We start from the raw sequence: 22,585 nt of genomic DNA on the forward strand, positions 1-22,585 counted from the left end.
CTCTAATTTTTCGTTGGTCTGAGCAGAAAGTCAACCTCCCTGAGCGCACCGAGTACCAGTGTGAGCGACATCATCGGTACTCGGATGATTCGCCTAAAGACGTTTCGCCGACGGACGTTTGACAGACGGGCAGGTCGCCGAATGAACGTTCGGCGGAACGTCCATTCGGCGACCTGTCCGTCTGTCAAACGTCCGTCGGCGAAACGTCTTTAGGCGAATCATCCGGTCACGACATCATCATTGCTCGCTATGGGCACACCAGTATCACACCTGCCATAAGCAGGTGCATGTCAATGTTCCCTCTAATTTTTCATGTAAAACATGCTGTAAAACACGAAAAACATAAGTGGACAGAGCTACTGCCACTGGCTGCCGCTTAAACGGCGCCATCATGGGGAAAGGGGTCAAAAAAAATAAAAAAAATAAAAAATAAATAAAATATCCGATTTTTTTTTTTTTACTGCGCGCCATATGATTGCTGCTGCGCAGAGAAGACGAGAGTAGTGCGCAATTGCGCACGCGCGCAGCTTAGAGGGAACACTGCTCGTTACCCATTAGCCGTCTCAGGGCGGCAGCTTGAACCTCCTCAGGTTTCTCGTATAGCCCTGTGGCTAACACAAAGTCCTCAAATTCAGCACGAAAACCGATTGCCATTGCTTTAGGTTTTTTAGCCAGCCACTTCTGACACCATGTTTCAAATCGTGTCTTTATTCGAATGAATACAAAACAACAGCGCCTAGCATTATGGGTAGAACTGAGAATGTGTTAAAGTGATGACCCACTAGATGTCACTATACATTACGGTAATCTGTAACAGTTACCGACATCTAGTGGTTCATCATTGTAGCACATTCTCAGTTCTACCCATAATGCTATGCGCTGTTGTGCTTGTATTCAATTCAATAAAGACACGATCCGAAACAAGTTCCTGCGACTTACTGTAAGACATGTGACGTTCTCCTTCAGGACACCTATCTAGATTCAAACTATATTTATTCTATATTTAAACAGCACAAATGATTGTCTTGTTGTTGCTTATCCATTAAACATCGCGCAGTCATCTGTTCTTCTGTCTCATGTTAGCTTGCTTGAATTTCAGTACAGACGCTCCCCTACTTACGAACGAGTTAGGTTCCGAGCGATTGTTCATAAGTTGAATTTGTTTGTAAGTTGCTCAGTGCTATATTTTGTATTATAATTTATATTTAAGGCCTATATAAGTATATTGAAGGTTTATATAAGTGCATTTGTATGTTTAAGGCTTGTATAAATGTTGGAATAATGATTAATACCCTTAAATCATTAGTAGTAATATTTAATTAAAATTGGAAGACATCTTTCACATATCTGGTTACAACTTGCAAGGAGCTACACTCATAACGCCACTTCGTTCCTGAGCATTTCTGACGTGTAGTATATTTTCATCGTATTTAGTCCCGACAAACGGAAAACATTTCAATGTAATCTGATTCAAAACAATTGCCATTATTAGATTGAAACCAAAACACCTGCGTAAGAATTTGCAGTATAAGCATAAAATTGAACCGAGCCAAAACAACGTTGTAAGGAATTGCATAATATTTTCATTATAAGGTAAACAAAGCATTCTAAGGTAAACAAAGCAGCATTATAAGGTAAACAAAGCAGCCGTATTTTCAAACTATAATGCGATTATCGCCATCTGCTGCCAGAGTCCCGTCCAAACAGTTTGTGTCTTGCCGAAAAGCGCAAAGTCCTGAAAACAATGTGTCCTCGGGCTGTGGGGCCTTGAGCGTAGCTGTGAGGGGGGGAAAGTGTCCGTGGTCCCAACATAAATCATGAATTAATTTATAGCCTTATTACTTATTAAAAATGCTTACAAAACATATAGAAACATCCCATAATAAATCCAACAATAAGTAAGACACATTGGTTTGTACTGAAAAAAAAACATTTAATAAAATGGAGAATACATACAGTACTGTATACATACATTAGAGAGAGAGAGAGAGATTTACTAGAAACTGGCCGAAAGAAGCTATCTAATGACGATTGCAGTTTTCTTTTTTTCATCATAAATGATGCGGTAGCACTGTATGGCATCATTCAATTGATTTGCAAACTTTGTGCAACGTTCAATATTTGGGTCCTGCTGCTCGATCTTTATGTTTAGAAATGGTACTGACGGTCGAACGATTCAAGTTGTATTCCCGTGCAACGCGCATCAAGGTTCGTTATTATTGCCACTCATTTCTAATGAAATGGCTTGCCTCTTCCTTGCACCTCCCTCAATAGAAGCCTTTTGCTTTTCACCAACCATATTGAATAATGGATGCACGAGATATTTAATAATACAAATGAAAAAGGTTCTTTGAGCACTGGAGATACGTTCACGCACTTCGGCATTGCAACGAAGTGGGCAGAAGAAGGTAGATGCTGGGTGAGCTGAGCTCTCAAAGCGCCAGGCGTCGGTATTAGCAGCGGAAAGAAGTACTACTCGGAAAAAGGCGCGCAATACAAAATCGAACTTACGATCATTTTTCGACATAAACGCAAATTGCAGACATGTTCGTATGTACCGTTGTTCGTAACTCGAATGTTCGTAAGTAGGGGAGCGTCTGTATACATAACTGTACTAATAACCCAACGCGGCCACTTGAGGGCGCAATAAGCACGCACGTGTCTCCTTATGTTGCATTTTAGCGTATTACATTCTAATGTCAATACAGCAAATGACAAGAATATCTAAACATTGTCTGAAAATAAATGCATGTATTAATCTTCCACTCACATTGATCGCAAGGGGGATTGGTACCAATACTCTTAATATGTTTATAAGGGTAGTGTTGAAAGAAAGAAATCAAACGCAATGAGGTTTATAAAAACAAAATATATGAAAGATTACAGGACGAGCTAAAACTTCTATTGACTTCTCACTCCTATTTTCACAGCCCTCCCTTGAGAAGCGAATAAACAGCAAAGAGATGCGTCTAACGGCGGAATGAACTTTGGACTAAGACGGGTCGGTACGATTCTCTCTTGCAAGAACACCACAGATGAGTTTCCCGTCTCTTTTATTTGTGCGTGCATTTGGGAATGCCTATTGGTGAACCTATCATTGATGTATTTTTTGTTTATGTATTCATTCATTTATTTATTCTTTTTGTTCTATTTATTGATGTTCATTTTGAGATATCCTTTCTGATATTCCAGACCAAACGTCATCTTAAACCGTTTTAAAATACGAGTTGCATTGTTTGCGAAATATTTCAAATGAAATTTTAGACATACATACAAACGCAAGCGACATAAATGATGGTAAAAGCCACATATAAACATTTATTCACCTTCCCCTGTTCCCATGCCATTTGAATGGTAAAATGTCAAACCACCACCCAAAAATATCCCACAAACGTTCCACTTTGTGAATGATTAGTTGATATGATAACACATGTTTGGTTAGAATAGCATATATGTATATTTCAAAAATAGATGGAGATTGGATTGGATTGGATTGGATAACTTTATTCATCCCGTATTCGTTACTTTTTGATCAACGGAAAGGTATTTCATTAAATGAGAGAGTTACACTTATGGTAAATGAATTCTTGGCAGAAATTCATAGTGGTCACTCAGGGGGAAGTGTATTGACCAGCAAACAGGATTGTGTTGCAGGGGTTATATCGGATGAAGAAGAGGAAGGGATGGTCAGCGATGAAGTATTTGGGGGTGTAATGCTTTGATAGTTGAGGATTACTGGTTAACAGTGTTTGACGAGCAATCATGGAGTCGGTCTCTGCATTGGCAAAGGTCCCCCATTCATTCACCTCCACAGAAGCCTTATGGATGAATTTTGACAGTACGCAGTCCTTTTCTGTAGATATGCCTGAAATCAAATTACAATAAAAACAATGAGTGACATTTTGTCTTGTCTTTGCCAGAGCAGAATTCACTTTGCATTTTCCCCTATTTGATGTTATGCCGTAAATGTATTCATTCTATCTGTTGGGTGATTTCCAGAGAGCTTATTTCTTACCGGAGAAATCACTTTTCTTGCGGTCGAAAGCATCCACCATGCCCATGCTGATCAGCTGAACAGTTAAGTCGTACGAGAATTCCATGGTGAATCGAGGCAGCCCCACGGTGACCCAGCTACAACACTGGTCTGAAGAAGTCCACTCCATCATTTTCTTATAGTTGAGTTCCCGTTGCAACTGTGAAGTGGATAATAATCAGATTGAATGGTTCTCTATTGACATTTCACCTCGTTGTTTTTCTGATTAAACATGTCATGTTTTACCTTCTCCAAACCGGTTGTGCGATCTTCTATTTCATTGGGAAGGAAAATGAGCATGCTAAAAACGTCTCCTCCAAAAGGCATCTCTAGGATCTGTCCAAAAATAATTTAGATTTAATTTGAAAGGAAATCAAATGTGAACGGATATATCGTTTTATTCTTCTCACACTTGGGTATTAGATTTTTAATTAGTTTAGTCAGTATTGGCACGGATGTAATTGTCAAATAAACACGTGCACACACACACACACACACACACACACACACACACACACACACACACACACACACACACACACACACACACACACACACACATCAAAAGTTGTTTTGTTTTACCTGACAGGTTGCTTCAGGGATGTCGAACAAATTGAAACGATTCTGCTGGAACATCATCATTACACTCTTAGTGTCATTCTAAAGATAAGAGAAAAAAATGAATATGGATATATATGTATTCTGTAAAACTTCTCACCTCACACTTATGACAAGTAAATTCTGAACCTTTTCAATAACTATTAGTAATCTAGATTATACACTAAATTGCAACTGTTTTAATAAGCAATTTCACGCCCCAAAAAAGCGATATATTTGAACAATTTTACCTTATTAATGTGAAAGGGCGTTTCATAAGTTAAACAGTCGTTGAACACATGCTTCCATCTGCTTATGAAAAACATCTTATTGACCAACAGCAGTAGGATTTCCACTTCCCGTTTGTCCTTGATCAGCTTCTTGATTTGACCTGCCAAAGGTCATTTATCGTTTTACACCCAACATACACACACACACACACACAGATGCAGTTGACACTATGCTGAAGAAAATTTGTTATTAAAGTGCCTGGCACATTGTGAGAGGTTTAGAAATTTGTGTATCTTGTCGGGGTGTTGAGAATATGTGATTTATAGTAGTTTTTCCATTCTTAATATAGTATTGTTTCAACTCAAAATGTTAATGTTGAACAGTTTGCTTACTGCAATAGATATTGTAACGAATAAAAAAAAAATCATTTCTCTTCTACCCAGCTCTTAATGTTCTTTGTACCTGTCTTTGCATGTTTGTCCAGTTCAGCTTTGTAGTTCGCCTTGTTTTCTGCAATAAACCCCTGGAAAGTACGATATTGTATGAATTTCTGGACAGAAAATTGCATTCTCGTACTTTGTACCTTCTTTGTTAGGATATGATCAATACCTCATCTCAGAATAGATTTGATATCTTATTCTGAAGCAATTTGCATTGTCTTCTAATTAAACACTTCAAACGTTCTTTAATGAGGGGAGCAAAAAAACCTCCTGAGTCAGCCGTTTGTAAAAATATTTCAATAAATCCTTTTTCCAAATAATAATAGCCAGAACACGCACCTCAACAAATGTGTAAATGTGTTCCTCAAAGTATAGCCAATTGTCAATATCGAAAAGAAATCCATTAGTTGATTCGATGAAATGTTGGTGAATGACAGCGTAGATGTCTTCCTCACTTTTGACCTGGGTCAAAACCTGCAAAAAAACGGATAAACCTGTCTGATATCCAATAAATTGAACATTGTGTCACGGTAAATCATGTCACTATTGTTTAAAATGAAATCTCGATACGTTTAAATAGCATTTGTCATCGCTTTCCACCTGTTTCAGGGAATTTTGCGTTGTACTGGTCTGTTCCAGTTGCAGCTGCAACTCCTTTTTCATGTGAGACAGCGTCTTCATTGGTTTTTCAGTTTCCTTCGTGGGTTGCTTTGCCCCTGAGAGGCGGAGGACCTGCATGCAAAATCAGAATAAATAGGTATAAGGATTTGGGAATTTTGGGCTCGTTTCAGATTATTCTTGATAAACACCATTCTGCCGTGTTTTTTTAATTATTTTTTTACATTTTACCTGTAAGATTTGTGCTGCTGTGTTACCCCCGCACACCCGATACAGCATGGCCAGGACTACGGAGATGCTGAACGGGGAGTAGCAAATATTGCAAGTCTCATCCCCCTCCCTGAGCTTTTTGAACAAAGCCAAAAAGAAGTTGACATTGGCTTCAATTTCAGGTTGTGTCGATTCCATGGTGTCTGGAAAAAAAAAGCGAAAGGGTACCAATACATAAGATGAATCATTGACAAGGCTCTTTTTAAATAAACACTGAAACCTATGCTTAAAAAATAAAAGAGATAAAACTACAGCAATCACATCATTGGCAGCAAATATTAAAAGATCAGCAATGTAAAAACAATTCAAGATTTTCATTATTAAAATTCTATGAGCTGTTTCCAATATTCAAAATCCTATTCTTTGACATTGACCGATGAATTTAACCAACTCAAAGACAAGACTTGATTAGCTCAATTTCACCACATTTTCTTAACGCTTGGCCGTTGCTCATCCCTAATACATTATGGATGAAAAATCTTTACATTTTTATAAACAAATGCTGTACTCACCGAGCCTGCCTCAGGATTACACGTCGGGGAAAATGTGTTCTCACTAAACCAATTGGACATTTTTATAGTATTTAGATTGTCACGCCCAAATAGATCCTTGTCAACAAGAAAACAAGTTTAAACAAGAAACACAAGTGTTCTGGAGAATTACGGTGGAGCACCGTCAAGCAATTCAACCGAATTTCTCCTCAGCAACTCTATTTGGAGTCACTTGCAATCCGTATAAAATGTGTCGGTAAAGATCCAGGATAAGTGTTTCAAACATAAATTCACTTTTGAAGTCAAATCCAATTTATCAGGCAGCATCATGCACTATTAAGATGATTTTTTTTAGAATCCCCAACAAATTCCTCATCAAGGAATAGTTTCGATCCTTGCCAACAAGAAAACAAGTTTAAACGAGAAATATAAGTGTTCTGGAGAATTACGGTGGAAAAACCATTAAGCAATTCAACAGAATTTCTCCACAGCAACTCTATTTGGAGTCACTTCAATCCGTTTTATTAATATTAATAATTCTAGTATAAATGAACATTTACTGTCAAATTTTAAATAGATACAATTTGACAACATAATAACAACAAATAACCATGTTTGGGAGTACGATTAAACATTTTAAACATTGTTTTAATGAGGGGAAAAAATAAGGAAGCCATTTTAATAAACATATTGGTGGATTATTTTTTCTCACAGTATGGAAGTTTTGGGTTCAAATCTGGCCTTGTATAACGTGTTCATATGTTAGCATTAAACAAATGGAGAAAAAAAATGTTACATTTGTATCTTTTGGGCAACAAGCTCATGCATATGTTTATAAAAAATGTAAAGATTTTACATCCATAATGTATTAGGAATGAGCAATGGCCAAGCATTAAGAAAATGTGGCGAAATTGAGCTAATCAAGTGTTGTCCGTGAGCTGGTTAAATTCATCGGTCAATGTCAAAGAATAGGATTTTGAATATTGGAAACAGCTCATAGAATTTTAATAATGAAAATCTTGAATTGTTTTTACATTGCTGATCTTTTGATATTTGCTGCCAATGATGTGATTGCTGTAGTTTTATCTCTTTTATTTTTTGTTTATATTGTTGAAATTACTGAAAGGGTTGACATAGAAAGTAAAGATTGCTGTTAACAACCCTGATGAATTTGAGTGAATAAAAACAAATATTATGTGAAATAAGGCTTTGGAAACAGCTTGTTCTGTCAGTGCTAGGATTTTCTAGGCGTAGGTTTCAGTGTTTATTAAAAAAAAAAGCCTTGTCAATGATTCATCTTATGTAATGGTGCCCTTTTGCTTTTTTTCCAGACACCATGGAACCGCCACAACCTGAAATTGAAGCCAATATCAACTTCTTTTTGGCTTTGTTTGAAAAGCTCAGGGAGCCGGATGAGACTTGCAATATTTTCTACACTCATGATAGTGATTATCACGATCTTGTATGATCATTTACCACCTGTTAATTTCATCATACTGGGCTGCACACGCAGATGTCTAGTCACGCAGGGGTGTCAAAACGGTCCTCAAAGGGCCGCAGTGGGTGCAGGTTTTCATTCCAACTCAACAAGAGAATACCTTTTGCAAGTGTAATCGATTAATTAAAGTCAGGTGCTACTTTAATATTTTAGAAGACACCTGATTGGTTAAAATGTCTACACTGGATCGGTTGGAACAAAGACCAGGACCCACTGCGGCCCTCAGCGGAATCGGTTTGACACATGTTGAGCCTAGTGTATTTTGAAATAATCACTTCAACACTTAAAATGTAATCTTACCGGTGGCGGTCCTTGCAACGAATCTATCCAACCCTCAAAAACTATTTTATGGCTATAAAACCTCTACTGCAGCTACAGCTGCGACACATAAAAAAAAAATCAATAAATCAATGCAAAAAAAAAATGGGGTAAAATCCACTTCCTAGCAGCATTTAATGATTAAATACAAATACTGGAGCTTTTCAGACATTACAACCGGGCCAGGGCGGTGGGTTTCCCGGGAAAAGACAGCGATGAACGTCAATGGTGTACCGGCAAACATTGCCCAAAAATGGTGTAAAATCCAGCCGAAAACAGCATTTATTGATTAAATACAAATACTGGAGCTTTTTAGACATCAGAACCGGGCCCGGAGTATCATTTCCCGGGGGGAAAGACAGTGATGAACGTCGATACGTCCATACGCGAAACGGCAAAAATTGCACTAAAATGGGGTAAAAGCCACTTCCTAGCAGCATTTGTTGATTAAATACAAATACTGGAGCTTTTCAGACATTACAACCGGGCCAGGGGGGTGATTTCCCCGGGAAAAGACAGCGATGGACGTCAATGGCGAAACTGCAAAAATTGCACTAAAATTGGGTAAAATCCACTTCGAAGCAGCATGTAGTGATTAAATACAAACACTGGAGATTAAATATAAACACTGGAGCTTAAATACAAACACTGGAGCTTTTCAGATATCAGAACCGGAGCCCACAATTGAAATATTATTTAGGAATCTAGCCATATTTTACTCACCAAAAATCCTTTTTAACTGTACACAATATCCATCCTCCTTTCTTTCTTCCTTCTTTTCTATTGCCATCGAAGCTAATGCTGAAAGTCGAGCCTGTCCTGTCGTATTTCTGGCATAGTCCGTCTTGAAAATGGCTTTAAATCAACAGAACAATATATTTGCTTGTGCAGCTCGCTCCAGATACAGTTTGGTAGGTTCTGGCTAATCACTAGCCAATCATAGTTGGTGAAAGCGATGACGTATCCCTACGCCTGCAACAAGGCATTGGGGTGTTGCCAACTCGAAATCTGATTGGTTAAAGCAACAGTCTTATCCACACTTGTTTAATGCAGCAGAGCCTGCAGAACTGATTGTGAAGGCCTTGAGGCAGATTTCTGACCCTGGCAACAAATAATGGCTGAAATGTGATTGGTTAAATGCTTCAATATGAAAACACACATCTGGAAGCAGTGCAACCAGGGGGAAAAGCAATGAAGGGAAGCTAACAGACAATTTGGAATTATTTAATAAGTATTGATGGACAAAATATAATACATGATTCAGATATTTCTTAGGCCAGCAGAGAGGGCCTTGAAGGCCCTGACGGCCCGCCACTGAATCGTACATATATTTTGTTTTTATAAACCTCATTGAATTTGATTTCTTTCTTTCAACTCTACCCTTATAAACATATTAAGAGTATTGGTAAATACATTCCACAGTTTCAATAGTTAGATAGATACAATTTGACAACATAATAACAACAAATAACCAGGTTTGCGAGTATGATTAAACATTTGAAACATTGTTTTAATGAGGGGGAAAAATAAGAAAGCCATTTTAATAAACATATTGGTGGATTATTTTTTCTCACAGTATGGAAGTTTTGGGTTCAAATCTGGCCTTGTGTAACGTGTTCATATGTTAGCATTAAACAAATGGAGAAAAAAAATGTTACATTTGTATTTTTTGGGCAACAAGCTCCAAAAATTGGGAATTAATTGTGGCCCTTGATAAGGAATTTGTTGGGGATTCTAAAAAAATAAATCTTAATAGTGCATGATGGTGCCTGCCTGATAAATTGGATTTGACTTCAAAAGTGAATTTAGATTTGAAACACTTATCCTTGATCTTAACCGACACATTTTATACGGATTGAAGTGACTCCAAATAGAGAGAGAAATTCTGTTGAATTGCTGAATGGTTTTTCACCGTAATTCTCCAGAACACTTATATTTCTCGTTTAAACTTGTTTTCTTGTTGGCAAGGATCGAATCTATTCCTTGATGAGGAATTTGTTGGGGATTCTAAAAAAAATCATCTTAATAGTGCATGATGGTGCCTGATAAATTGGATTTGACTTCAAAAGTGAATTTATGTTTGAAACACTTATCCTGGATCTTTACCGACACATTTTATACGGATTGCAAGTGACTCCAAATAGAGTTGCTGAGGAGAAATTCGGTTGAATTGCTTGACGGTTTTCCACCGTAATTCTCCAGAACACTTGTGTTTCTTGTTTAAACTTGTTTTCTTGTTGACAAGGATCTATTTGGGCGTGACAATCTAAATACTATAAAAATGTCCAATTGGTTTAGTGAGAACACATTTTCCCCGACGTGTAATCCTGAGGCAGGCTCGGTGAGTACAGCATTTGTTTATAAAAATGTAAAGATTTTTCATCCATAATGTATTAGGGATGAGCAACGGCCAAGCGTTAAGAAAATGTGGCGAAATTGAGCTAATCAAAATTTGTCTTTGAGCTGGTTAAATTCATCGGTCAATGTCAAAGAATAGGATTTTGAATATTGGAAACAGCTCATAGAATTTTAATAATGAAAATCTTGAATTGTTTTTACATTGCTGATCTTTTAATATTTGCTGCCAATGATGTGATTGCTGTAGTTTTATCTCTTTTATTTTTTAAGCATAGGTTTCAGTGTTTATTTAAAAAAAAGCCTTGTCAATGATTCATCTTATGTATTGGTACCCTTTCGCTTTTTTTTTCCAGACACCATGGAATCGACACAACCTGAAATTGAAGCCAATGTCAACTTCTTTTTGGCTTTGTTCAAAAAGCTCAGGGAGGGGGATGAGACTTGCAATATTTGCTACTCGCCGTTCAGCATCTCCGTAGTCCTGGCCATGCTGTATCGGGTGTGCGGGGGTAACACAGCAGCACAAATCTTACAGGTAAAATGTAAAAAAATAATTAAAAAAACACGGCAGAATGGTGTTTATCAAGAATAATCTGAAACGAGCCCAAAATTCCCAAATCCTATACCTATTTATTCTGATTTTGCATGCAGGTCCTCCGCCTCTCAGGGGCAAAGCAACCCACGAAGAAAACTGAAAAACCAATGATGACGCTATCTCACATGAAAAAGGAGTTGCAGCTGCAACTGGAACAGACCAGTAGATCGGAATATTCCCTGAAACAGGTGGAAAGCGATGACAAATGATGTTTAAACGTATCGGGATTTCATTTCAAACAGTAGTGACATGATTTACCATGACACAATGTTCAATTTATTGGATATCAGAAAGGTTTATCCGTTTTTTTGCAGGATTTGACCCAGGTCAAAAGTGAGGAAGACATCTGCGCTGTCATTTACCAACATTTCTGCGAATCAACTAAGGGATTTGTTCTCGATATAGGAAATTGGCTATACTTTGAGGAACACATTTACACATTTGTTGAGGTGCGTGTTCTGGCTATTATTATTTGGAAAAAGGATTTATTGAAATATTTTTACAAACGGCTGACTCAGGAGGTTTTTTTGCTCCCCTCATTAAAGAACGTTTGAAGTGTTTAATTAAAAGACAATGCAAATTGCTTCAGAATAAGATATCAAATCTATTCTGAGATGAGCTATTGATCATATCCTAACAAAGAAGGTACAAAGTACGAGAATGCAATTTTCTGTCCAGAAATTCATACAATATCGTACTTTCCAGGGGTTTATTGCAAAAAACAAGGCGAACTACAAAGCTGAACTGGACAAACTTGCAAAGACAGGTACAAAGAACATTAAGAGCTGGGTAGAAGCTCTTAATTTTTTTTTATTCGTTACAATCTCTAATGCAGTAAGCAAACTGTTCAACATTAACATTTTGAGTTGAAACAATACTATATTAAGAATGGAAAAACTACTATAAATCACATATTCTCACCCCCCCCCAGCATAGTGTCAACTGCATCTGTGTGTGTGTGTGTGTGTGTGTGTGTGTGTGTGTGTGTGTGTGTATGTTGGGTGTAAAACGATAAATGACCTTTGGCAGGTCAAATCAAGAAGCTGATCAGGTACCAACTGGAAGAGGATATCAAACTGCTGTTGATCAATACCATCGATTTCAAAGGCAAATGGAAGCATGCGTTCAAAAACCTCTGTGCAACTGTTCAATGGCCCTTTCACATTAATACGGTAAAATTGTACAAATATATCACTTTGTTTGGGCGTGAAATTGCTTATTAAAACAGTTACAATTTAGTGTATAATCTAGATTACTAATAGTTATTGAACAGGTTAAGAATTTACTTGCCATAAGTGTGAGGTAAGAAGTTTTACAGAATATATATATCCATATTCATTTTTTTCTCTCTTATCTTTAGAATGACACTAAGAACGTAATGATGATGTTCCAGCAGGATCGTTTCAATTTGTTCGACATCCCTGAAGTAAACTGTCAGGTAAAACAAAACAACTTTTGATGTGTGTGTGTGTGTGTGTGTGTGTGTGTGTGTGTGTGTGTGTGTGTGTGTGTGTGTGCGCACGTGTTTATTTGACAATTACATCCGTGGCAATACTGACTAAACCAATTAAAAATCTAATACCCAAGTGTGAGAAGAATAAAACTGTATATCCGTTCACATTTGATTTCCTTTCAAATTAAATCTAAATTATTTTTGGACAGATCCTAGAGATGCCTTATGAAGGAGACGTTTTCAGCATGCTTATTTTCCTTCCCAATGGAATAGAAGATAGCACAACCGGCTTGGAGAAGGTAAAAAAATGACATGTTTAATCAGAAAAAACAACGAGGTGAAATGTCAATAGCGAACCATTCAATCTGATTATTATCCACTTCACAGTTGCTATGGGAACTCACCTATGACAAAATTATGGAGTGGACTTGTTCAGACCAGTGTTGTAGCCTCGTCAAGGTGGGGCTGCCTCGATTCAGGATGGAATTCTCGTACGACTTAACTGTTCAGCTGACCAGCATGGGCATGGTGGATGCTTTCGACCGCAAGAAAAGTGATTTCTCCGGTAAGAAATAAGCTCTCTGGAAATCACCCAACAGATAGAATGAATACATTTACGGCATGCCATCAAATAGGGGAAGATGCAATGGGAATTCTGCTGTGGCAAAGACAAGAGAAAATGTCACTCATTGTTTTTATCGTAATTTGATTTCAGGCATATCTACAGAAAAGGACTGCACACTGTTAAGTTTCCACCATAACGCTTCTGTGGAGGTGAATGAAAGGGGAACCTTGGCTGGTGCAGTGACTGGTTTCGGTGGTGAGTCTCATCACCAGCTTTTTGGCAGCTCCAATGACCCTAAAGAACCCAAATACCCCAAATACTTCATCGCTGACCATCCCTTCCTCTTCTTCATCCGATATAACCCCTGCAACACAATCCTGTTTGCTGGTCAATACACTTCCCCCTGAGTGACCACTATGAATTTCTGCCAAGAATTCATTTACCATAAGTGTAACTCTCTCATTTAATGAAATACCTTTCCGTTGATCAAAAAGTAACGAATACGGGATGAATAAAGTTATCCAATCCAATCCAATCCAATCTCCATCTAGTTTTGAAATATACAAATATGCTATTCTAACCAAACATGTGTTATCATATCAACTAATCATTCACAAAGTAGAACGTTTGTGGGATATTTTTGGGTGCTGGTTTGACATTTTACCATTCAAATGGCACGGGAACAGGGGAAGGTGAATACATGTTTATTTTTGGCTTTTATCATCATTTATGTCGCTTGCGTTTGTATGTATGTCTAAAATTTCATTTGAAATATTTCGCAAACAATGCAACTCGTATTTTAAAACGGTTTAAGATGACGTTTGGTCTGGAATATCAGAAAGGATATCTCAAAATGAACATCAATAAATAGAACAAAAAGAATAAATAAATGAATGAATACATAAACAAAAAATACATCAATGATAGGTTCACCAATAGGTATTCCCAAATGCACGCACAAATAAAAGAGACGGGAAACTCATCTGTGGTGTTCTTGCAAGAGAGAATCGTACCGACCCGTCTTAGTCCAAAGTTCATTCCGCCGTTAGACGCATCTCTTTGCTGTTTATTCGCTTCTCAAGGGAGGGCTGTGAAAATAGGAGTGAGAAGTCAATAGAAGTTTTAGCTCTCAAAACAAATGAAGGTCCACCGGATCTTCTCAAGGGAGGGGTGTGAAAACAGTGTGAGAAGTCGATAGTCAAGGACCGGAGTTACAAATATAGAAGGTTTAGTTCTCAAAACAGATGAAGGTCCACCGGAACGTCTCCATATTCCAGCTGTCAAAGAGGAGTGACCTATTGGTGTTTGATAGTGAAGTTTAACAGTGTTTTACCAGGAGTCCAAATGTGGCTCTGTTCGAAAACCCTTAGGGATGCATGTCATGTGTAATTGCAAAATAATAATAATAATAATAAAAATACATTAAAAGAGCCAAACTATTCACAATAAGGCATCAAAATGTATTGATTTGCAAGGCAGCTACCAGCTACAACGATGCAGTCCATTCAAATTCGTTCTAAATTACTGATCTAGTTCGGGTTGCAAGTAAATTTATATTGATACTAAATCAATAAACAACTGTTTAGGTTGTCATGCAGAAGTGTTTTCGAAGAGAAGACTTTTACATGACATTTTTGTACAAAGTTGGCTCGTAAACTAGCATGAGGGAACCCTGGACACAAATTAAAACAAATACAAGAGAATTCTGTTACAGATTATAGTACTGAATAGTGAGTATTTACCGACATCTAGTGGTTCATCATTGTAGTACGTTCTCAGTTCTACCCATAATGCTATGCGCTGTTGTGCTTGTATTCAATTCAATAAAGACACGATCCGAAACAAGTTCCTGCGACTTACTGTAAGACATGTGACGTTCTCCTTCAGGACACCTATCTAGATTAAAACTATATTTATTCTATATTTAAACAGCACAAATGATTGTCGTGTTGTTGCTTATCAATTAAACATCGCGCAGTCATCTGTTCTTCTGTGTCATGTTAGCTTGCTTGGATTTTAGTATACATACATAACTGTAGTAATAACCCAAATGCGGCCACTTGAGGGCGCTATAAGCACGCTCGTGTATCCATATGTTATACGTATTTTAGTGTGGAGTACATTCTAATGTCAGTACAGCAAATGACAAGAATATCTAAATATTGTCTGAAAATAAATGCATGTATTAATCTTCCACTCGCAATGATCGCAAGGGTGATGGAGCACTCATGATAGTGATTATGACGATTTTGTATGATCATTTACAACCTGTTAATTTCATCATACTGGGCTGCCACGTCATTGTCTAGTGTATTTTGAAATAATCACTTCAACACTTAAAATGTATAATCTTTCATATATTTTGTTTTTATAAACCTCATTGCGTTTGATTTCTTTCTTTCAACTCTACCCTTATAAACATATTAAGAGTATTGATAAATACATTCCACAGTTTCAATAGTTTTTTTTGAAATTATAGTATAAATCAGGGGTCGGGAACCTTTTTGACAGAGAGAGCCCTAAACAATTCATATTTTCTAATGTGATTTCTTTAGAGCCTTTCTCAGAATTGAAAAGTAAAAATATATGAAAATGTATGATTTTTTTGTCATTTCACCACTTTTAAAGTACAAAAAGTCTCTGAATTCTTTGTTATGCTGTTGCTAATAAATCAGTAACAATGATATCATGCATGCAGAAGAGTAATAAAAACAGAATTTTGATTAAAGTGGTGGTAGAGGTGGTGTCAACGCCACAGTGACGCTCCTATTAGCACATTCTGGACTCAGCTCTCTTACCAGTAATTTCCATATTTTACCTCAGGTTAGTGGAGAGCCATATGCTCGCATGGAAAGAGCCACATATGGCTCCCGAGCCATAGGTTCCCTACCCCTGGTATAAATGGACATATACTGTCAAATTTTAGGCAGATACATTTTGACAACATAATAACAACAAATAACCATGTTTGCGAGTACGATTAAACCTTTTAAACATTGTTTTAATGAGGGGGGGGGGGGGGGAAATAAGAAACCCATTTTAATAAACATATTGGTGGATTATTTTTTCTCACAGTATGGAAGTTTTGGGTTAAAATCTGGCCTTGTGTAACGTGTTCATATGTTAGCATTAAACAAATGAAAAAAAATGTTACATTTGTATTTTTTGGGCAAGAAGCTCTAAAAAATGGGGATTAATTGTGGCCCTTGATAAGGAATTTTTTGGGGATTCTAAGAAAAATAATCTTAATAGTGCATGATGGTGCCTGATAAATTGGATTTGACTTCAAAAGTGAATTTAGATTTGAAACACTTATCCTTGATCTTTACTGACAAATTTTATACGGATTGAAGTGACTCCAAATAGAGTTGCTGTGGAGAAATTCTGTTGATTTGCTTAAGGGTTTTTCACCTTAATTCTCCAGAACACTTATATTTCTTGTTTAAGCGTGTTTTCTTGTTGGCAAGGATCTAAACTAGTTGGGCGTGACAACATATAAATACTATAAAAATGTCCAATTGGTTCAGTAAGAACACATTTCCCCGACGTGTAATCCTGAGGCAGGCTCGGTGAGTACAGCATATGTTTATAAAAATGTAAAGATTTAACATCCATAATGTATTAGGAATGAGCAACGGCCAAGCGTTAAGAAAATGTGGCGGAATTGAGCTAATCAAGTGTTGTCCTTGAGCTGGTTAAATTCATCGGTAAATGTCAAAAAATAGGTTTTTGAATATTGGAAACAGCTCCTAGAATTTTAATAATGAAAATCTTGAATTGTTTTTACATTGCTGATCTTTTAATATTGTGATTGCTGTAGTTTTATCTGTTTTATTTTTTGTTTATATTGTTGAAATTACTGAAAGGGTTGACATAGAAAGAAAGTTATATTGCCATAAAATGATTAAATTGTTGGACTAGGTGAAAGTAAAGATTGCTGTTAACAACACTACTAAATTTGAGTGAATAAAAACAATTATTATGTGAAATAAGGCTTTGGAAACAGCTTGTTCTGTCAGTGTTAGGATTTTCTAGGCATAGGTTTCAGTGTTTATTTAAAAAAAAGCCTTGTCAATGATTCATCTTACGTCATGGTGCCCTTTTGTTTTTTTTCAGACACAATGGAACCGCCACAACCTGAAATTGAAGCCAGTATCAACTTCTTTTTGGCTTTGTTTGAAAAGCTCAGGGAGGCGGATGAGACTTGCAATATTTTCTACACTCATGATAGTGATTATGTATGATCATTGGATTGGATTGGATAACTTTATTCATCCCGTATTCGGGAAATTTCATTGTGACAGTAGCAAGAAAAGGCATAGTTATAAGCTAGACCGCACATTTACCACCTGTTAATTTCATCATACTGGGCTGCCACGCAGATGTCTAGTCACGCAGGGGTGTCAAACCGGTCCTCAAAGGGCCACAGTGGGTGCAGGTTTTCATTCCAACTCAACAAGAGGATACCTTTTGCAAGTGTAATCAGTTAATTAAAGTCAGGTGCTACTTTATTATTTTAGAAGACACCTGATTGGTTAAAATGTCGGCACTGGAGCGGTTGGAACAAAGACCAGGACCCACTGCGGCCCTCGGCGGAATCGGTTTGACACATGTGGAGCCTAGTGTATTTTGAAATAATCACTTCAACACTTAAAATGTTTCTTACATATATTTTGTTTTTATAAACCTCATTGCGTTTGATTTCTTTCTTTCAACTCTACCCTTATAAACATATATTAAGAGTATTGGCAAATACATTCCACAGTTTCAATAGTTTTTTTAATTATAGTATAAATGGACATTTACTGTCAAATTTTAGATTGATACAATTTGACAACATAATAACAACAAATAACCATTTGCGAGTACGATTAATCATTTTAAACATTGTTTTAATGAGGGGGGAAAATAAGAAAGCCATTTTAATAAACATATTGGTGGATTATTTTTTCTCACAGTATGGAAGTTTTGGGTTAAAATCTGGCCTTGTGTAATGTGTTCATATGTTAGCATTAAACAAATGAAAAAAAATGTTACATTTCTATTTTTTGGGCAACAAGCTCTAAAAATTGGGAATTAATGGTGGCCCTTGAGGAATTTGTTGGGGATTCTAAGAAAAATAATCTTAATAGTGCATGATGGTGCCTGATAAAGTGGATTTGACTTCAAAAGTGAATTTAGATTTGAAACACTTATCCTTGATCTTTACCGACACATTTTATACGGATTGCAAGTGACTAAAAATAGAGTTGCTGAGGAGAATTTCTGTGGAATTGCTTGACGGTTTTCCACCGTAATTCTCCAGAACACTTGTATTTCTTGTTTAAACTTGTTTTCTTGTTGGCAAGGATCTAAACTATTTGGGCGTGACAACATCTAAAGACTATAAAAAGTACAATTGGTTTAGTAAGAACACATTTAGTCCTTAGGCAGGCTCGGTGAGTACAGCATATGTTTATAAAAAAAAGATTTTACATCCATAATGTATTAGGAATGACCAACGGCCAAGCGTTAAGAAAATGTGGCGAAATTGAGCTAATCAAGTGTTGTCCTTGAGCTGGTTAAATTCATCGGTAAATGTCAAAAAATAGGTTTTTGAATATTGAAAACAGCTCATAGAATTTTAATAATGAAAATCTTGAATTGTTTTTACATTGCTGATCTTTTAATATTGTGATTGCTGTAGTTTTATGTCTTTTATTTTTTGTTTATATTGTTGAAATTACTGAAAGGGTTGACATAGAAAGAAAGCTATATTGCCATAAAATGAATAATTTGTTGGACTGGGTGAAAGTAAAGATTGCTGTTAACAACCCTGATAAATTTGAGTGAATAAAAACAATTATTGTGTGAAATAAGACTTTGGAAAAAGCTTGTTCTGTCAGTGCTAGGATTTTTCTAGGCGTAGGTTTCAGTGTTTATTAAAAAAAAGCCTTGTCAATGATTCATCTTATGTAATGGTACTCTTTTGCTTTTTTTCCCAGACACAATGGAATCGCCAAAACCTGAAATTGAAGCCAATATCAACTTCTTTTTGGCTTTGTTTGAAAAGCTCAGGGAGCCGGATGAGACTTGCAATATTTTCTGCTCGCCGTTCAGCATCTCCACAGTCCTGTCCATGCTGATGTTGGGGGCCAAGGGTAACACAGCAGCACAAATGTTACAGGTAAAATGTTTAAAAAAAACACGACAGAATGCTGTTTATCAAGAATAATCTGAAACGAGCCCAAAATTCCAAAATCCTATACCTATTTATTCTGATTTTGCATGCAGGTCCTCCGCTTCACAGAGGCAAAGCAACCCACAGAGGGAACTGAAAAACCAGTGACAACGCTGTCTCACCTGAAAAAGGAGTTGCAGCTGCAATTGGAACAGACCATTACATCGCCAGATTACCTTAAACAGGTGGAAAGCGATGACAAATTATATTTAAACGTATCGGGATTTCATTTTAAACAATGGTGACATGATTTACCATGACACAATGTTCAAATTATTGGATATCAGACTGTTTTTTCCATTTTTTTTGCAGGTTTTGAACTTTGTCGAAAGTGAGGAAGACATCTACGCTGTCATTCAGAAATGTTTCGCCGAATCAAATACTGGATATGTTCTCGATATTGCCAATAGGCTATACTATGGGGAACAAACTCATAGATTTGTTGAGGTGCGTGTTCTGGCTATTATCATTTAGAAAAATGATTTATTTAGATATTTTTACAAATGGCTGACTCAGGAGGTTTTTTTTGCTCCCCTCATTAAAGAACGTTTGAAGTGTTTAATTAGAAGACAATGCAAATTGCTTCAGAATAAGATATCAAATCTATTCTGAGATGAGCTATTGATCATATCCTAACAAAGAAGGTACAAAGTACGAGAATGCAATTTTCTGTCCAGAAATTCATACAATATTGTACTTTCCAGGAGTTTATTGCAGAAAACAGGGCGCACTACAAAGCTGAACTGGACAAAAATGCAAAGAAGAACATTAAGAGCTGGGTAGAAGAGAAAACACAAGGTGCAGCTTTAAATGTTCCAAAATGCACTTTTGATTATTCACTTTTGTTGTTGTTATTGTTGATGAGAACAATGATGACAAGCTCAAAATTATGTCATTAAAATATGAAGGGGATGTCTGATTTTTTTTATTCTTTATAATCTCTAATGCAGTAGGCAAACCTGTTCATCATTAACATTTTGAGTTGAAACTGTACTATATTAAGAATGGAAAAACTACTATAAATCACATATTCTCAATTTCGAAACCTCTCACAATGTGCCAGGTACTTTAATAACAAAATTTCTTCAGCATAGTGTCAACTGCATCTGTGTGTGTGTGTGTGTGTGTGTATGTTGGGTGTAAAACGATAAATGACCTTTGGCAGGTCAAATCAAGAAGCTGATCAAGGACAACCTGGAAGAGAAAATCAAACTGGTGTTGGTCAATACCATCCATTTCGAAGGCACATGGAAGAACAAATTCCGCGAACGCTCAACTCGTGAAAAGCCGTTTCATATTAATAAGGTAAAATTGTACAAATATATCGCTTTGATTGGGCGTGAAATTGCTTATTAAAAGAGTTGCAATTTAGTGTATAATCTAGATTACTAATAGTTATTGAACAGGTTAAGAATTTACTTGTCATAAGTGTGAGGTAAGAAGTTTTACAGAATATATATATATATCCATATTCATTTTTCTCTCTCTTATCTTTAGAATGACACTAAGAACGTAATGATGATGTCCCAGACTGATGATTTCAAATTGTTTGACATCCCTGAAGTAAACTGTCAGGTAAAACAAAACAACTTTTGATATGTGTGTGTGTGTGTGCGCGTGTTTACTTGACAATTACATCCGTGTCAATACTGACTAAACCAATTAAAAATCGAATACCCAAGTATGAGAAAAATAAAACTGTATATCCGTTCACATCTGATTTCCTTTCAAATAAAATCTAAATTATTTTTGGACAGATCCTAGAGCTGCCTTATGAAGGAGACGTTTTAAGCATGCTTATTTTCCTTCCCAATGGAATAGAAGATAGCACAACCGGCTTGGAGAAGGTAAAAAATGACATGTTTAATCAGAAAAACAACAAGGCGAAATGTGAATAGAGAACCATTGAATCTGATTATTATCCACTTCACAGTTGCTACGGGAACTCACCTATGACAAAATTATGGATTGGACTTGTTCAGACCAGTGTTGTTGCAAGGTCGAGGTGGAGCTGCCTCGATTCAGCATGGAATTCTCGTACGACTTAATGGGTCCGCTGATCAGCATGGGCATGGCGGATGCTTTTGACCGCAATAAAAGTGATTTCTCCGGTAAGAAATAAGCTACCTGGAAATCACCCAACAGATAAAATGAATACATTTACGGAATGCCATCAAATAGGGGAAAATGCAAAGTGAATTCTGCTGTGACAAAGACAAGAGAAAATGTCACTCATTGTTTTTATTGTAATTTGATTTAAGGCATATCTCCAGAAAAGGACTTGGCACTGTCAAAATTCATCCATAAGGCTTTTGTGGAGGTGAATGAATGCGAAACCGTGGTCATTGCAAAGACCGAAGTCACGACTGCACTGATGGGCACATTCTCATTCACACGGTCCAAAAAGTTCATCGCTGACCATCCCTTCCTCTTCTTCATCCGATATAACCCCATGAACACAATCCTGTTTGCTGGTCAATTCACTTCCCCCTGAGTGACCACTATGAATTTCTGCCAAGAATTCATTTACCATAAGTGTAACTCTCTCATTTAATGAAATACTTTTCCTTTGATCAAAAAGTAATATCTCTATCTGTTTTTGAAATATACAAATATGCTATTCTAACCAAGCATGTGTTATCATATCAACTAATCATTCACAAAGTTTGTGGGATATTTTTGGTGGTGGTTTGACATTTTACCATTCAAATGGCACGGGAACAGGGGAAAGTGATTAAATGATTATATGTGGCTTTTATCATCATTTATGTCGGTTGCGTTTGTATTTATGTCTAAAATTTCATTTGAAATATTTTGCAAACAATGCAACTAGTATTTTAAAACGGTTTAAGATGAAATTTGGTCTGGACAATCAGAAAGGATATCTAAAAATTAACA

General features: G+C 36.7%; 3 protein-coding genes across 3 annotated transcripts; 2 read left to right on the forward strand and 1 right to left on the reverse strand.

Annotated features, from left to right (window-relative positions):
• Positions 1-3,611: 3,611 nt before the first annotated feature.
• On the reverse strand, positions 3,612-6,327 carry LOC144092124 (leukocyte elastase inhibitor-like). Its single transcript, XM_077624914.1, has 9 exons — positions 6,151-6,327; positions 5,872-6,033; positions 5,641-5,775; positions 5,324-5,384; positions 4,882-5,021; positions 4,616-4,693; positions 4,280-4,369; positions 4,016-4,193; positions 3,612-3,865 (listed from the first exon to the last, which is right to left on the reverse strand). The coding sequence occupies exons 1-9, from the start codon at positions 6,325-6,327 to the stop codon at positions 3,612-3,614; spliced, it is 1,275 nt and encodes a 424-aa protein (XP_077481040.1).
• Positions 6,328-7,395: 1,068 nt separating this feature from the next.
• Positions 7,396-13,959, forward strand: LOC144092125 (leukocyte elastase inhibitor-like). The gene is made up of 11 exons (XM_077624915.1): positions 7,396-7,441; positions 8,012-8,125; positions 11,208-11,389; positions 11,506-11,637; positions 11,764-11,898; positions 12,155-12,215; positions 12,479-12,621; positions 12,810-12,887; positions 13,112-13,201; positions 13,290-13,467; positions 13,618-13,959. The coding sequence occupies exons 1-11, from the start codon at positions 7,396-7,398 to the stop codon at positions 13,872-13,874; spliced, it is 1,416 nt and encodes a 471-aa protein (XP_077481041.1). The 3' UTR covers positions 13,875-13,959.
• A 3,041-nt stretch (positions 13,960-17,000) lies between these two features.
• Positions 17,001-22,455, forward strand: LOC144092126 (leukocyte elastase inhibitor-like). The gene is made up of 8 exons (XM_077624916.1): positions 17,001-17,036; positions 19,452-19,633; positions 19,741-19,879; positions 20,853-20,992; positions 21,185-21,262; positions 21,445-21,534; positions 21,621-21,798; positions 21,949-22,455. The coding sequence occupies exons 2-8, from the start codon at positions 19,457-19,459 to the stop codon at positions 22,179-22,181; spliced, it is 1,035 nt and encodes a 344-aa protein (XP_077481042.1). The 5' UTR covers positions 17,001-17,036; positions 19,452-19,456; the 3' UTR covers positions 22,182-22,455.
• The last annotated feature ends 130 nt before the right edge of the window (positions 22,456-22,585 follow it).

Source organism: Stigmatopora argus, chromosome 17, assembly GCF_051989625.1.
Source record: "Stigmatopora argus isolate UIUO_Sarg chromosome 17, RoL_Sarg_1.0, whole genome shotgun sequence".
NCBI lineage: Eukaryota > Metazoa > Chordata > Actinopteri > Syngnathiformes > Syngnathidae > Stigmatopora > Stigmatopora argus.